The sequence below is a fragment of the Furipterus horrens genome, unplaced genomic scaffold, assembly GCF_987537825.1.
Source record: "Furipterus horrens unplaced genomic scaffold, mFurHor1.1.pri manual_scaffold_4, whole genome shotgun sequence".
Classification (NCBI taxonomy): domain Eukaryota; kingdom Metazoa; phylum Chordata; class Mammalia; order Chiroptera; family Furipteridae; genus Furipterus; species Furipterus horrens.
Genome location: NW_028327174.1, coordinates 200,802,589 through 200,816,667, shown reverse-complemented (window position 1 = coordinate 200,816,667; position 14,079 = coordinate 200,802,589). Strand labels below are relative to the sequence as shown.

General features: G+C 54.1%; 2 protein-coding genes across 2 annotated transcripts; both read right to left on the bottom strand.

The window, feature by feature from the left end:
* Positions 1–2: 2 nt before the first annotated feature.
* On the bottom strand, positions 3–1,155 carry LOC150013837 (uncharacterized). The gene has a single exon (XM_090274907.1). It carries the CDS (start codon positions 385–387, stop codon positions 238–240), a length of 150 nt encoding a protein of 49 aa, XP_090131033.1. The 5' UTR covers positions 388–1,155; the 3' UTR covers positions 3–237.
* Positions 1,156–4,206: 3,051 nt separating this feature from the next.
* Positions 4,207–12,941, bottom strand: EXOSC2 (exosome component 2). Its single transcript, XM_090274906.1, has 9 exons — positions 12,783–12,941; positions 11,128–11,229; positions 9,509–9,554; positions 9,190–9,279; positions 8,090–8,155; positions 7,590–7,658; positions 6,372–6,548; positions 5,859–5,987; positions 4,207–5,327 (listed from the first exon to the last, which is right to left on the bottom strand). Exons 1-9 carry the CDS (start codon positions 12,902–12,904, stop codon positions 5,247–5,249), a joined length of 882 nt encoding a protein of 293 aa, XP_090131032.1. The 5' UTR covers positions 12,905–12,941; the 3' UTR covers positions 4,207–5,246.
* Between the last annotated feature and the right edge of the window lie 1,138 nt (positions 12,942–14,079).

Below are 14,079 nucleotides of genomic sequence, written 5' to 3'. Positions count from 1 at the left end.
CCTTTCGCCGGCTGAACGACAAGTTTCTTTCTCCCGAGGGGAAAGGTTCCAACGACACTCCTCACAGGAGACGCAGGGAAGGGGTCGGTTCCGAGTCCCACACGGAAAGGAAGCGGGGGCCGCCGTCGGAGGGCTCGGCGGAACCTTTCCTGGGGAAGTCACCCGCCCCCCGGCTTCTTCATCTTCGGGCTGATTTCCTGCCCTGCCTTCCGGAAAAGGACCAGGGGCGCCCCGACTTCAGCGGCGGCCCGCCCCCAGCTCCCACGAGGAGTGCCTTGCCAGCGACTTCCCAGTCCGCTTTTTAAAAGGCCTGTGAAACGAGTCCAGACTTTTCCTTCGCATCAAAGTCGTCGGCAGGGCTGAGCCCGGGGGGGCCGTAGGTGACATTGGGAGGAGTCAGGGCATTGGAGGCTCCCGGGAGCGCCCTGGGGGGAAGGGGAGGCCGCCTGACAGCAGGGAGGGGATTTGAATGGGAGGCTCCGAGGCCAAGCCCCGGGCCGGCAGTCGCGGCGAGCGGAAGGGTCGCGGGGCCGAGGGAGGCTGGCGCGGCGCGGCGCGGGCGGCTTACTCGGGGCGACGCTCCTCCGCGCCTCAGGACGCCGGCTGTCCCCGGTCTGGGGGAAACAGAGGCCACCCCCAGGGTCCCAGAGCCGGAGCAGGGCTGGAAGGGACGAGAGACTCTCGGGGCTCCGAAGCGGGGAGGCGGCGGAAGGGCGAGGAGGCCCGGCCGCCTCAGCTGCCCTGAGCCCGGGGGTCTCTGCCCGAGACACCCCCTCCCCCGGCACCAGACGTTGCCGCCGCCGCCAGGCAGTCACATGCCCCGCGCGCCGCCGCGGGGCCCAGCCTCCCCCCGCAGGTGTGGGCCGTGGACAGCGCGGGTGCTCCTCAGCCGCAGGACCGGGTAAACCGGCTCGGGGTCCAGCGCCGCTCAGGAACGAACACAGCCCCCCGCGGCCGCCATGATGGATTACGAGCAGCTCCACAACGAGGCCAGGCCCCGCCCCCGGGCCCGCCCCCAGCGACGCCGAAGCGCGCTTCAAGAGCACCGGGACCCTTCTGGCGCCGTTTTCAGGGACGCCACCGCGCCTTCCTGTTCTCGTCTCTCTGCCCGCGAGAGCGCGCCCCAGCACGACCTTTTAAATGTGATTTTTCCGAGGGCAAGGTGAGCAGTAAGGAAGCGCCCGCCCCCTCTGTACCACCATTGGTCCCCGAGAATCCAGGTCAGGTCCCTCTCCTACGTCCTATTGGCCGATGTGGGTAGCAGGGCTAAAGCTCCCAGCCAACCGCTTTCGGCGCAGCTCGCGTGGCACGCCGGGAGTTGTGGTCCCGTTCTGTCCGCCCCTGTCGCGAGCACCCGCGACTTCTTGCCCTCTGCTCCTGGCTCCTGCGCTTCGGTCCCACCCTCCTGGGAGCCGGTGGACTCTAGCCGGCCTCTCCTAGGGTTAGCCAATGTCTGCCGTGCGCGGGTTGTAAGACCGGCGAGGAGCCAAAGCAAGGAGAAAACTACGGTTTGGATTTTCCCAGAAACGGAGTTGGATTACTTCCTTGAGCCTCTTGAAGAGACAAAAGTTGGCTCGCCCCTGGAAACCAAGGATTTGGCTCCCATTATCTGACCCCAAATTTCCACCTTGTTCCCAAGAAGCATAAATATTAGAACTAGCGAAAAATAAATGACTAGAAAGCATCCGACATATTGCTAGAGAATTCATTGTTTCTCTGGTGAATCAGGAGCCTCTGGGAGGCTAAACCAGGCGCAGTTATAGGTGTTTAAGGTTCTCATTTCACAGCTGTACATATATTCACATGGAAACACCCACTGTGCAAGACGAGAAATTGCGCGGACTTTTGGCCACCAAGCCTACAAGAGCTGGTCCGTGACCCAGACAAAATCCACACCTGTCAGAGCCCATCATGTGCCACTACGAAGCACCCTGGTTCCGTTCCTGACTCTCCGTCTCCCCAACGGCGCACCTACCTGCCCAGGATATACCCATTTCTAAGGAGTCCCATTCACCACAGCGCCTACTCTACACCACGCGTTGTTAAGACTTTTCATAAACTGTATTCTCATTTGATCTTCACTGGAGCCCAGTGAGGCACGGAATATTATTCTCCATTATACAGCTGGGAAAAATTCAGAAGTGTGAGTTACTCAAGGTCACTTGCCTAGTGTGACAAAGTCACGATTTGAGTCCAGATTGATGTTGCTCCAGAGCCCCCGGTTTTCCACTGTACCATTCAGCATCAAGTGACTTTTGGCCTAATGTTAGACAGCTGGTTTTTTTAAAAAAATTTCTTTTTAGAGAGGGGAAGGGAGAAAGGGAGAGAAACATCCGTTGCCAATAGGGGACCTGGCCCACAACCCAGGCATATGCCCCGACCAGAATCCAACCTGTCACCTTTGGCCACCTTCTGCTCTGTGGAATGACACCCAACCCACTGGGCCATGCCAGTCGAGGCTGACAACCGAGTTTTTAATAAGTTACTACAATTAGGGAGAAAGCACAGCAGCACTGTAGGTCCTGTACATTGTTACTGTCTTGAGTTGCGCATTTTAGACATTATTTCTGGATTGGGAAACGGTGTTGATTTCACAAAGGCTTCAAGAAAGTCACCTGGAGGAAATGAATGTGAAGCAGATAAAAACTTGTGCAGATTCAGAAATGGAATTGCTGTTCAGATGGTAGTTTCACTTTGCTCTCCCACAAGACAATCTGGCTGACCAACTTGGTTCTGGCTTGTAGATCACTCTTAAAACGTCAGTGCCCTTGTTCCTTTATTTACCCATTATCTTATCCCGAACACCACCCTAATTTTTCTTTTGAGACTTGCTTTCTTTTTGTTTCTATTCATGTTTTAAGCATTTCCTGCTCATCTTCATTCTCTAGCTTAAAATTGGGCAATCAAAGCAGAAACTCTTAAAATACACATTTCTTGAACTGACAATTCATCTGACAAGCATTTACTGAGCCCCTGTGTCAAGCACTATTCTAGAGGCTGGGATACTATGGGTGTGAGGTGGAGAATGAGTCATCATCGCCTCCTCCCCCCAGAGCACACAAGGAGGCAGTGACAGGCAATACGGAAAAGGAGGAACAGCCCAAAGTATGTCTCAATGCTGCAATAAAATCCCTAGGCCCATATCCCTTCACAATCAACCCAACCCATTCTCTGAAGGGCTGCTTTGATATCTCTCTCGAGCTTAAAGCTATTCCTCGTTCACATCTGCTATGGGCTTCATCCAGTCACTTTAATCCTCTGAATCACTTTCTTCACTCGAAGTAGGATCGTATCTGCCAACTTCACGAAGTTATCATGAGGCTCAAATGAGCCCTTGTTTGGTTTTCCACAATTAAAAGATTGGAAGTATCTTTTATGAAAGTCAGTATAGAGGCCAGATGCACTTAATCTAAACGCTTTTCTCAAAATCTGTTTTCTACTTTAACCCTTTTCTGATGTTAGGTGAGCTCCAAGCCCAGACTGGAACGCTTCTGGTGATGAACTGTACTTTTTTACTCCTTGTATAACACTGCAGAATGATTCTTTGGAGGATTTAAAGCTAGAATCCAGAGCCAAGCAAATGCCTGACCATCAGAAATAAAGGTTTCCAAACACTGAATAAGTCTTAATGTTCATACAGTCTTTTGATTAAAAGTGACTCATTTCAGTCTAATTTTGTCCTCCCTTTTATAAAGCAAAGCAATCCACCAAGTTGCTAAAGGGATTCAATACCAGCGTAACAAATCCTTATGAATCTACTCACTCCATTTTTTCCCACCCGCTAGAATACTTAACAAGGGCGCCCTCTCGTGGGCCACAGGAAACAATCACGAAAAGGCGCTTTCAGCCCTTTGTGTTATTCCCACTCAGTAAAGCCCACCATTCAGTGACACTGGGTGGACAGCCAAGGCAGGCAGCTTGGGAGAGATGCCACGAGGACGACTCTCACCGAGCTTCCGTTCATCCGGCTCTGGTCAAAACCGATCCAGGGACTCCGCCCCCACCCGCTTCTCTCAGGAGGCATCCGGCCTGGCACTGTTCTCAAAAAGGACAGGTGAGCAAATCTAAAAGGTACCGCACAGCCTACAGAACAGTCAGTTGTCTGCAAACTCCCCAGAGCAGCCGATACATTTGGGACAGAAAAAGAGTGATATTTTTAAAAACTGCCTGTTGAGTCATGTTATAAACGAGAAATAGACCATCTAATGAAAAAGAACCGAGCTGTATTTCCAAACTGGCAAACGCAGTGTTCACCGTTACTACCACTGAAGCCACCCTAGGTTTAAATTTCGCTGGGTGACCCAAGTACAGTTGTTGGGGCCTCTGGCGGAAGAATCTGTACCTGCAAAGCTCCCCTTCAGCGGCACTCCACCCCCAAGTATTACAAAGAGCACCAGAACAGAAACAGGGCCTTTAAATGTTCCCCAAAACCTAAAGCAGGGCACCGTGTTTTAGACAGCAGACAAACCAATGCATGAGAATTCTAGCACTGCTGAATAAGAATGTGAACATCTTGGTTTTCTCTTTGAACCCTTAATTATTCAAAAGTTAATACACTACCACTTCAATTACAGGAGGACACCGGCTTTCCCCACCTCCATTTCCCCTGCTTTGATTTCATGTTTATCCGGCACCCAAACCCTTCATTCTATTACTAATAATTCAGCCCCTTACAGATCACCCCCAAAGGCAGGACGAGTAAAGCAGCCTGCTGTGTGGGTGCACTCGAGTCAATCACTAGAAGGCACACGAAACGGGAAATGAGATTCCAGTCCGGCAGCAGGCTGCTTGGTTCACTTTATTCTTCCGTCTGACTGCTGGGTTAACTTTACCAACTAGTCTTCAACGTTGCATTTGTGCTGCAGAGGAGGTGGGAACGGAAGCCAGACAGATGACTGTGCCTTGGGAACTGACGGTGAGCAGGAGACGAAGGAGTCTCCCTACCACTCCAGGATGGGAGTCCACTCGGCTGGAAGACTGCAAACGCTCGAAGGCCCCAAACCACCCCGCATGCTGGGGACCTGCAGGCTGCCCCAGGGGCCAGTGGCGCCATTCACCTCTCCCAGGCTTTGCCCTGGAACAGAAGAAAGCAGGCAGGCCTGTGGGCTGGAGGCGCCCGATGCAGGTCCAGTGGCTTTCCCAGTCCCAGGCTTTGCTGAGCCACACATGGGGACCAAACATTAGCTTCTTCACTTTCTAGAGCTGCCCCAGTCAGGTGCACAGTCCTGTCCTTCAGACGCTCCTCCTTATCCCTCCTGTTCTAAAAGCCTCTGACGCGTTTCCATCACAATTTCCTCCATTATTTCTGGCTTCAGGATGTCCTTAATCTGAAACAGAAGGAAAGGTATTTGTTCAGAAAAGAAACTAACGACAAGCAGACCACCAAACCAAGCTGAACCGAGAAACCAAGCGCAGTTACCACCAGCTTCTGCCCCTTCCATCTGTCAGAGGCTCAGTGTTACAAGCTATGATCTGCTAGAACCAGTTTAACGCATCAGCAGGATTATCTGGGATACAGATGACGAGAACAAAGATGTTAATCGGGCACCACTAAAGAGCACTGAAATCGGAACGGGCAAGAGGAAGCCCAGAGGCTGCTGTCATACACCAGTCCCGCCTGGCACGTTTGTGCCTCCGAACCCGCGGGCTGACGCTAGACACTGAGAATACAAGTATCTCGGGGACAGAGCTACCAGACACTCACTGCGGCTGTCCACCTGACCGTACTGAGGGACACAGTACAGGCAGTTATTTGGCGGACGTGAGCGCCATTGCTAAGAAAATGCTGGGGCAAACCGATACCTGCCCGGTACGTGTGCACAGACCAGGGAGGAGGAGAAGAGCCCTGAGTGGAGTACCTGATGCGGAAGGGACGCCTCGTAGCAATACAGGATGCTGGTGTCGTACAGCATCACCCTCTGCGTGACCAACGAGATGACGCAGTTCCGAAGCCGGGAAATCACCTCTCGATCGGCAAGGGAGACAGGCTACCGGGGATGCGGCGTGAACGGGGTGCGGGCAGGAACAGAAACAGGACCACAGTAAGTGAACGGTCACAGCAAATCACAGAAATCATTTATAACTTAGGATCACTCTGGGGTTTTAAAGCAGTTGAAGGACTAACTCCAAGGAGGATTTAAAAGGATGGCATCCTCAGCTACTGCCCTGCGACTCTGCCATCAGTTGCGACTTGGTCTATTCAGAAAGAGGGAAATACAAAACAAAACAAAACAAACACGCAATACAGTGTTCACGAAACACTGGAAACGGACCACAGCAATACGGTTAAAAACTAGCACGCCCCACCCACCACAGACGCAGAGGAGACCGAGTGCCACCCCACCCCGACAGCCGCAATGGTCTTTACGCACCTCCAGGTTTGCTACGAAGCCCCCCGCATCCTCTTCTTTGTGCTCAGGTGTGGGGTAGATCCAGATGAAGCCATTGTTACCCAAAATCACGGAGGCACCGCAAGGCAAGTCATGGAAGTGAGTCTTCTGCCGCTTCACCAGGGAGGGGGAAACCTGGACCAACACCCCCTGGCCGAGCTACAGAAATGCATCGTGAATTGAGTCGCTGAAGGATCATCAGTGAGGGGGATGAAGATTACAGAACCTGTGTCCTAGCTACGGAGGAACCAGGGGCCTTCCTGTAATTGCTCGTCACGCATCCGCACGTGCGTAGTAATTATTCAGAGAACACTCGGATGCATGGGTTGCTGACATATCCTTCCCTGCCATCAGCACAGTCTAATCCAGGGCTGGTGCGCCGGCTGTCAGAGAAGCTGGAGCCAACGGGGACTTGGGCCCGACCCCTTGAGACGTGCAGCACTGGGCCCGGGGACGGATTGGGGCGCCAGTCCATCCCTGGTTCTGGCAGAACAGCACAGAGTCCACATCCGGCTGAGGGCGGGTCTGCAGCACCCAGGTCCACAAGGCCAGCACATGCAGTACAACCGCTTCACCTCCTACTTCAAGGACATGAGCATGCCTGGCTGTAGCCACTCCATTAAGGGAAGAGGTTTTAGTTCCACTCAGAAAATAAAAAGGTTCATTCAGATAAAGCCAAGACACTAATAAATCACAATTTGTCTTGGGAAGTAAACTGTCATTTAAAAAATAGCCTCAAAAATGTAACCTCATACAAGAAATGCAGGGAATTTCATTTAGAAGCTCAACTGACAGCCACTCTTTCCAAGCAATAATAGCCATTGTATTGCTTGGACATCTGTCTAAGAGTCAGACTGTCCTGCTCCACCAGCCCATGACTTCCCTTTGTTGCAAGGACCGCCTCTCCGCCCTGACCCCAATGCCAAGCCGCAGCGCCCGCTGGGAGGGGGCAGAGAGCAGGGCCTCAGGGTCCGCGGGCGTGGGCGCTCTTGCCAGAACACTCTGCTCAGGAGAAAAAGGATAGAAGTTGCCGCCCTTTACAACGCCACGGGCCCAGGGCTGTGTGAAGCCGTCAGTATGAAGCCAGCCTGTAACCCTAACTTCTGGGGTTCTTTAGGTCAGAATTCTGGCAGCTCTGGGGATCCAGAAGTGGAGTTGAAGTCTAGGCCAGCAAACGGGGGCAGCGAGAGCCCGACTTACTTTTCCGTATTTGAGACTCCTCGTGTGCAGAGAGACAGCTCCGTCAGAGAACACAGCCTGCACCTCGGCCTGGCCCGGGTGATGAAGGAGCACACACTGTCACGTCACCTGCCTCTCCTGTGTCCCAGGCCCCAGCTCTCTACCTTTTCCTCCCGAACCCGACAGCCCCGCTTGGCAGTCTTGGACCTGGAGGACGTCCCTGGACCTGACCACTCCCACTTTGCTGTCAGGAGTGTCTTGATATGAACGCTCCTCTACTCCCTGGGATAAACACGAACTTCTAGCTTAAAGCACGGGCCACTGTGAGTTACAAAACCCAAAGAAATGCTTAGCAGCCCCAGACGTGAGCAAGGGCTGGAAAAAGGCTGCAGCAGAGCCCTTGGCACTCGATCGAGGACTCAGCTCCCTGCCAGGACAACGTGTTCTTCCTGGTGGGGACAGACAATTTCAGCCCCACGTCCGGCTCCACACAAAGATGTGAAGGGCACGGTGCAGGATACACTGATAAGGTCCCCTTCCTGCAAGAAGCCTCGCATCGCCAGCTCGTCTTCTGCGGATCTTCTCCTCTGAAACACACAACGACACGAGCGCCTCAGCTCCCCCAGAAACAGCGACTCTCCCCCACGCACTGAGGTCTCTCTGAAGGCGGCCACAATACCCACCGCCAGCGAAGGCGACCTGTGCCCCGCAAGGGAATGAGTGACAACCACCTGACCTTCCCACAGCTCTCCTCCTCCTCTCTTCTCTGAATAACATTCAACTCCGGACGTGACACCGAAGACCCCCCAGTCTAGCCCAGCCTCCTCCCCCACCGGCCTCCCGTGGCGGCCCTCCCCGCCCCAGCAGGGCCACGCCACCTCCGCCTTGACGGAGTCTCTGCTCTCCTCGGCCCCTTTCTCTCAAGTAGCCTGAGTTGGTCGTTGCAATTCCATCCTCCCTTCAAGGAGCCGCTCTACCGCCCGTCTCCCCTCTGAGCGTCTCCCACGGACCCCATCACTCTTCGGCACGCCCCACCTGGCTGCGCTCCGACTGCCAGGTACGTGGACGTTACCTCCCACCGCCCGGCAGTCCGGAAGCTTTCCGGAACTCCCATGCCTCCCCTGCCTGGCACTCGCCACAGGACCGAGCACAGGGAGCCTCTCTGAACAGACGCTGGGCTGAAGGTAAAGGGGGGCCATGGCACTTCACAAGAGGCCGCCGCGCGGGTGCCGCAGCTGCCTGGGATCACCCAGCGCCACTCAGTTCATGGACACGCATCTAAACGTGAAACGCAACTTTTCAAGGGAGCGCTTGCGCTGTGCAAGGCCGATGGACCCAGAGAAGGAAAAGGACCAGCTCCAAGCACCTGGGGGCTTCTCTGCCACCTCCCCTTCGGGATGGCTCCCCACGGACGTCCCAGGTCTCACTGTGCACCAGCCGCGGCCTACATGGGCAGGCCTGCGCCAGGTGAAAAGCCCACGTGTACAGTGGGCAGCAAACTTCAGAGCAGACACCCGGGAGTACACGGGGCAACCCTGGGGTGAAGCCAAGTTTGCCGGGACAGCAGAAGACCCCGGGCCTCTCGGGAGCAGACTGCACAGTCCGAGCTGCGGCCCCTTACCAGCTCTCCTCCCGGGAGGTTCATGGAGGACAGGAGCAGGACCGAATCCAGCCTGGAGTTGGTCTCCACCTTCCACCTCTTCTGCTGAACCTAGAAACCGAAATTCCACAGCTGGACACACAGTCCGGGGACAAGACCCCACATCATCAAGTGACCAACAATCTGCAGTGTAACAAGCCAACTGTTTACGACAAAGGTCACAGACAAGAGCCCAATGCAAGGAATGCTTCGTTCACGTAAATATATACGGAGTGACAATCCCATTCATTCAATCACCAGCCTGCTTTTCCATGTAAAAACCAATCTGGTTCGACTTTACCTCTGTGATTCTCCCCACTACGATGTCGCCTACTTCTCCATTGTATCTGAAAGACAAAACAGAGGGTGACCCATCAGTGAAGAGACTATTACAAAGCCGAGCACCATGTAAGATTTCAGTGAAGCAGGACGAGGGCCTTGATTGGGGACCACATCAGTGAAGTCACAGAACTACACTGTTCAGACCTGTTCTCAGGCGCTGATCACATCAAACACTCCGACACAGATAAAGCCTCTGTTCACTATTCTTAAACAAACCATTCACCACAGGCAGTCCATTAAGCCTGAAAGGTGCAGAGTATTCTCTGGTGGGCTCCGGAACAGCAGGCTCTGCTCCAGGGAGGAGAGGGGTCCAAGATAGGACACTGCGCACACCAGCCCACCCACTGGCTGCCCCCCGCAGGCCCCTCTGCCAGCGCTGCATCCCGGCTCTGGTGACCAGAGTTCCATGCTGAAGGCTCAGTCCTCGGACCTCCTCTCTTTTCGGCCCGCACGCACCTCTCTGTGAGCTCATCTGACCTACAGGCTTTAAACACCATTGATAACTAACTGTACCAGTCCCGAGTTCCAGACTGCAGTCAACTGCTCCATTTACATGACTCCTTGGCATTTTCAAACGTAAAAAGCCTAAAACAGAGCTTTGCAGCAGCCCCGCCTCCGTCACAAAACGATCCCCTCCCAGGCTTCACCACCTCAATCCCTCCAGGTACTCAAGCCAAAACCCTTGGGGTCTTAGAGGAGCCCTTGAGAGGTATCTCTATCTGCCCTCCACCCATCTCCCCCCGCCCACACCCCACCTCATGCTCCAGAACAAGTCTAGCAGCAGATCCTGGCTCTACCTTCAAAATAGACACAGAAAATAAATGCTTATCTCTACTCACAGACATGGTCCAATATAGAGAAAATATCAAAAAATACAAAATCCAACATCCTTTCATGAGAAAAACACTCTGAACACAAAATACATGCAGAATTACTCACGTCCCACTTCTACTGCTACCACCTCAGTCCCAGCCGGCGTCACTTCGGACAAGAATTCCGATCTGTCTCTGTGAGCCTGCCCTTGTTCCCCTTCCCACAGTAGCCAGAGTAAGTTTATTAAAACAGAGGTCAGACCCTGTCCCTCTTCTGCTCCACCCCCTCCAGTGGCATCCTAGATTACACACACAAATGGAAGTCAAAATGCTTACCACGGCTACAAGGCAGGCCAACGGCCACCCCAGCTCTCTGCCCGCGTCCGCGCCCACCCTTTCCCTCGCCCGCTCTGCTCCGACCCCACTAAGCGTCCCTCTGGGGCCCACCTTCACTGAGCCCTGTGCTAATAAGCACTTTACACGCACCTTCCCAATGAGTCCTATAAACACCGTATGAGGTAGGCTGTGCTGTTATCCTCGTTTTACAAAGGAGGCAGCAAAGGTTTGGAAAGGTCAGGTAAGGGGGGAGAGCCTTGGAAGCCCGCACCCCCCTGCCCCCCAGCACCTGCACGAGTTCCAAATCGCACACCTGCAGAATGCCGCAGCGGCCGGGCGGCCGTGGGAGGCTCGGCGGGGCAGAGGCGGCCTGGCTGTGCAGCAGGGACGCCACAGGAAAGAGAATCCAGTACACGTGTTTTGTTCTCACCTGGTTTTCAAAGCTCTCACACAGATCAGCTTGTTTACTCGCTCCACAGACCCAGCCACAGACGCAATGAGTTTCTCTTCCCCCATGTAAGTCCCGTGGCCCCTGTGGCAAGAGGGAAGCACAAAGGATACCAGGGTAAAGCCTGGGATGATCTCTCCCGTCAAGAACAACGTATTCCTCACACAGGCTCCTCCTGCCTTCCTGCCTGCCTTCTGTGCTGGCTGCTCTCTGCCTAGAACACGCCTTACTCTAGAGCAGCGGTTCTCAACCTGTGGGTTGCGACCCCTTTGGGGCTCGAACGACCCTTTCACAAGGGTCGCCTAAGACCGTTGGAAAACACATATATAATTAATGACATATTGTTTTTGTGATTAATCACTATGCTTTAATTAGGTTCAATCTGTGACAATGAAAATCCATGCTGCGTATCAGATATTTACAATTCATAACAGTGGCAAATTATGGTTATGAAGTAGCAATGAAAATAATTTTATGGTTGGGGGTCACCACAACACGAGGAGCTGTATTAAAGGGTCACGGTGTTAGGAAGGCTGAGAACCACTGCTCTAGAGCTACGTGGACATCTCCCTCACCTTCCTCAGGTCCCCAGAGTTGTCACTTTCTCAGCCACGCCCACCTCAACTGACCCATTTAAATAATCACCCACCCAGCTGCCACCCCCCCCTGCGGTGTGCCCAACCACACTCCACGTATCCTGATCGACTGTTCATTTTTTTCCACTGCATTTATCAACCAAACATCCTGAATGACTTATTTGTGTGTGCTTATTATGACCTGTCTCTCCGTCAGAATAAAAACTCACCGCGACCGAGATCTCCACTCTGCTCACGGCTGTACCCCAGCCACGCGTAATATAAACAGGTGTTGAATGGGGGACTCAAGGACTGAATCTTACGATTTTCGAGGACCCGATAACTTCCAACTAAAAGGTTAAAGGGCAATTCTGCTCACGTGCACTTTCCCCCTGCAAGTCACTAGTATTTCTGGGACGGTGCTGTAACGGTGGGTGTTGATTCTTTCCCTAAATACCTCATTTAATCCTCACTACCCTAGCAGATGGTTGCTGTTCTTGTCACTAGCTTCCAGATGGGGACGCTAACCTAGGAGAGGCAGCCCAGCTCACCGGTGACGGCGGAAGGACTGGAAGCCTGGCGTCCTAGCTCCGACATACTGCCCTGCGCTCAGATCCGAAGGCGTACATTTGGGCACAGGCAGCACAACGCATCTGTCTGCCCTCCGCCCAAACATTGCTGATTCTAAAACCGTGCAACTGACTAGGCAATGACGCTAGTGGAGGGGAGGAGGCGAAGTCAGGCACGCCCCCCGCTCCTAAGGCTCCCGCGTCTTCCAGGTCTCGAAGGTCAGGGGGTTGGGCCCCAAGCGGAGGAACCGAGAGTCACGGCCACCAGCGGGCGAGAAAGGAGTTCCGAGGGGCTGAGACGAGCGCACACGGACACACAAAATGCAGGGCGCAGCAGCCCCAGGCCTCGTAAACCACGGAGGCTACGACACGTGCTCTGGGCCCCGCGGGGACTTGAACACAGGGAGCCAGAGGCCCCGGTTTTAATCAGCAAGCCCCCTGCAGAGCCCTGCAACCGCCCCTTGTGGGCCCGGGTCCCCAGGTCCCCACGCACCGCATGAAGCCCGTGTCCGTGGTAATTGTGTCCCCCGGCACCACCAGGTGTTTCTTCGTCTCGCGGCCCAGGCTCTCGCTAAGAGGCTTTCGAGCGACGGGAAGTCTCATCTCCATCGCCATCTTGGCGCCAATAACTTGAGCCGGCGCAGCCCGGCCGAGCGCCGCGAGATCAGGTCCGCGATTTCCCGCCTTCGCGCGGAGGCCCGGGGCGGGGCCTCAGGGCAGCAGCCAATGGGATCGCACGGCCCGGCGGCCATGATTACTATTGGCAACAATTAGGTTAATAAAGGGAACGAGAGGGCAGAGTTGCCATTTTTACTACGGGGATGTCTGCCCCTGTGGAATAAAGTCTCATGTTGTATGATGTTAGACGTTTTACCAAAACTGTCTGGTACTCATCACCCCACTTATTGTTTACCAGGGTTAGAGATAATTGAGAACTGAACCTCTGAGTTTACATGTTACTACGCGCGAATTGAGCGCGCTCTGTGCGCCAGGAGCCGCCCCAAGGATTCCGTGGCGGACAGGTAGATGTCTGTGTGGCTGTCTCTTCCTGTCCTGTTTCACAGGAGCCTTCCCCTCGTCCCTTCTCCCCGTCCCCACCACCCTTTCCCTCACCCTTGCCCTGAATGGTTGACAGCCATCACAACACACCTCCAGGAATGGGAGATGGTAATTCTTCATGCACAAGGACCTGGAAGAGGATCAAATGAAATAAGGCGCATCAGCCCCACGTACGGTGTTCCCAAAATCTGGCCTGTTGCGTCCTGAAGACCCATGAGACCAACTGTTTGATAACTCTCCCCAAAGACCGCCTTTCTCTCGCCTAAGCAGAGCTCAGGATCGCAGGTGTGAGAGGTCCGTCTGTCGGGTCCGGCCTCGGCCAGAAGAGGGCGGTCGCGTCCTTTGAGCAAGCCACGGAGCTAGGCCGGGGAGTTGCCGCTGGCCACCAGAGGGGTGGCTAGCCTTCACATTATCCAGTTTCATCCCAGCAGGGATGGACAAAGCATTAACCCCTCCCGTTCCCACAACTCTCGCACTTACAGAGCCTGTCAAAATGGGATCATGGATACTGTTTAGTCCGTTCAGGCTGCTATAACAAAATACCACAGACCGAGTGCCTTTTTAAACAACAGAAATTTATTTCTCATGGTTCTGAGGGCTGGGAAGTCCAAGATCAAGGCACCAGCAGATTTCGTGTCTAGTGACGGTTCATTACCTCGTTCATAGATGGCTGTCTTTTCACTACGTCCTCACTTGGCTTAAGGGGTAAGGGAGGGCTCTGGGGTCTCTTT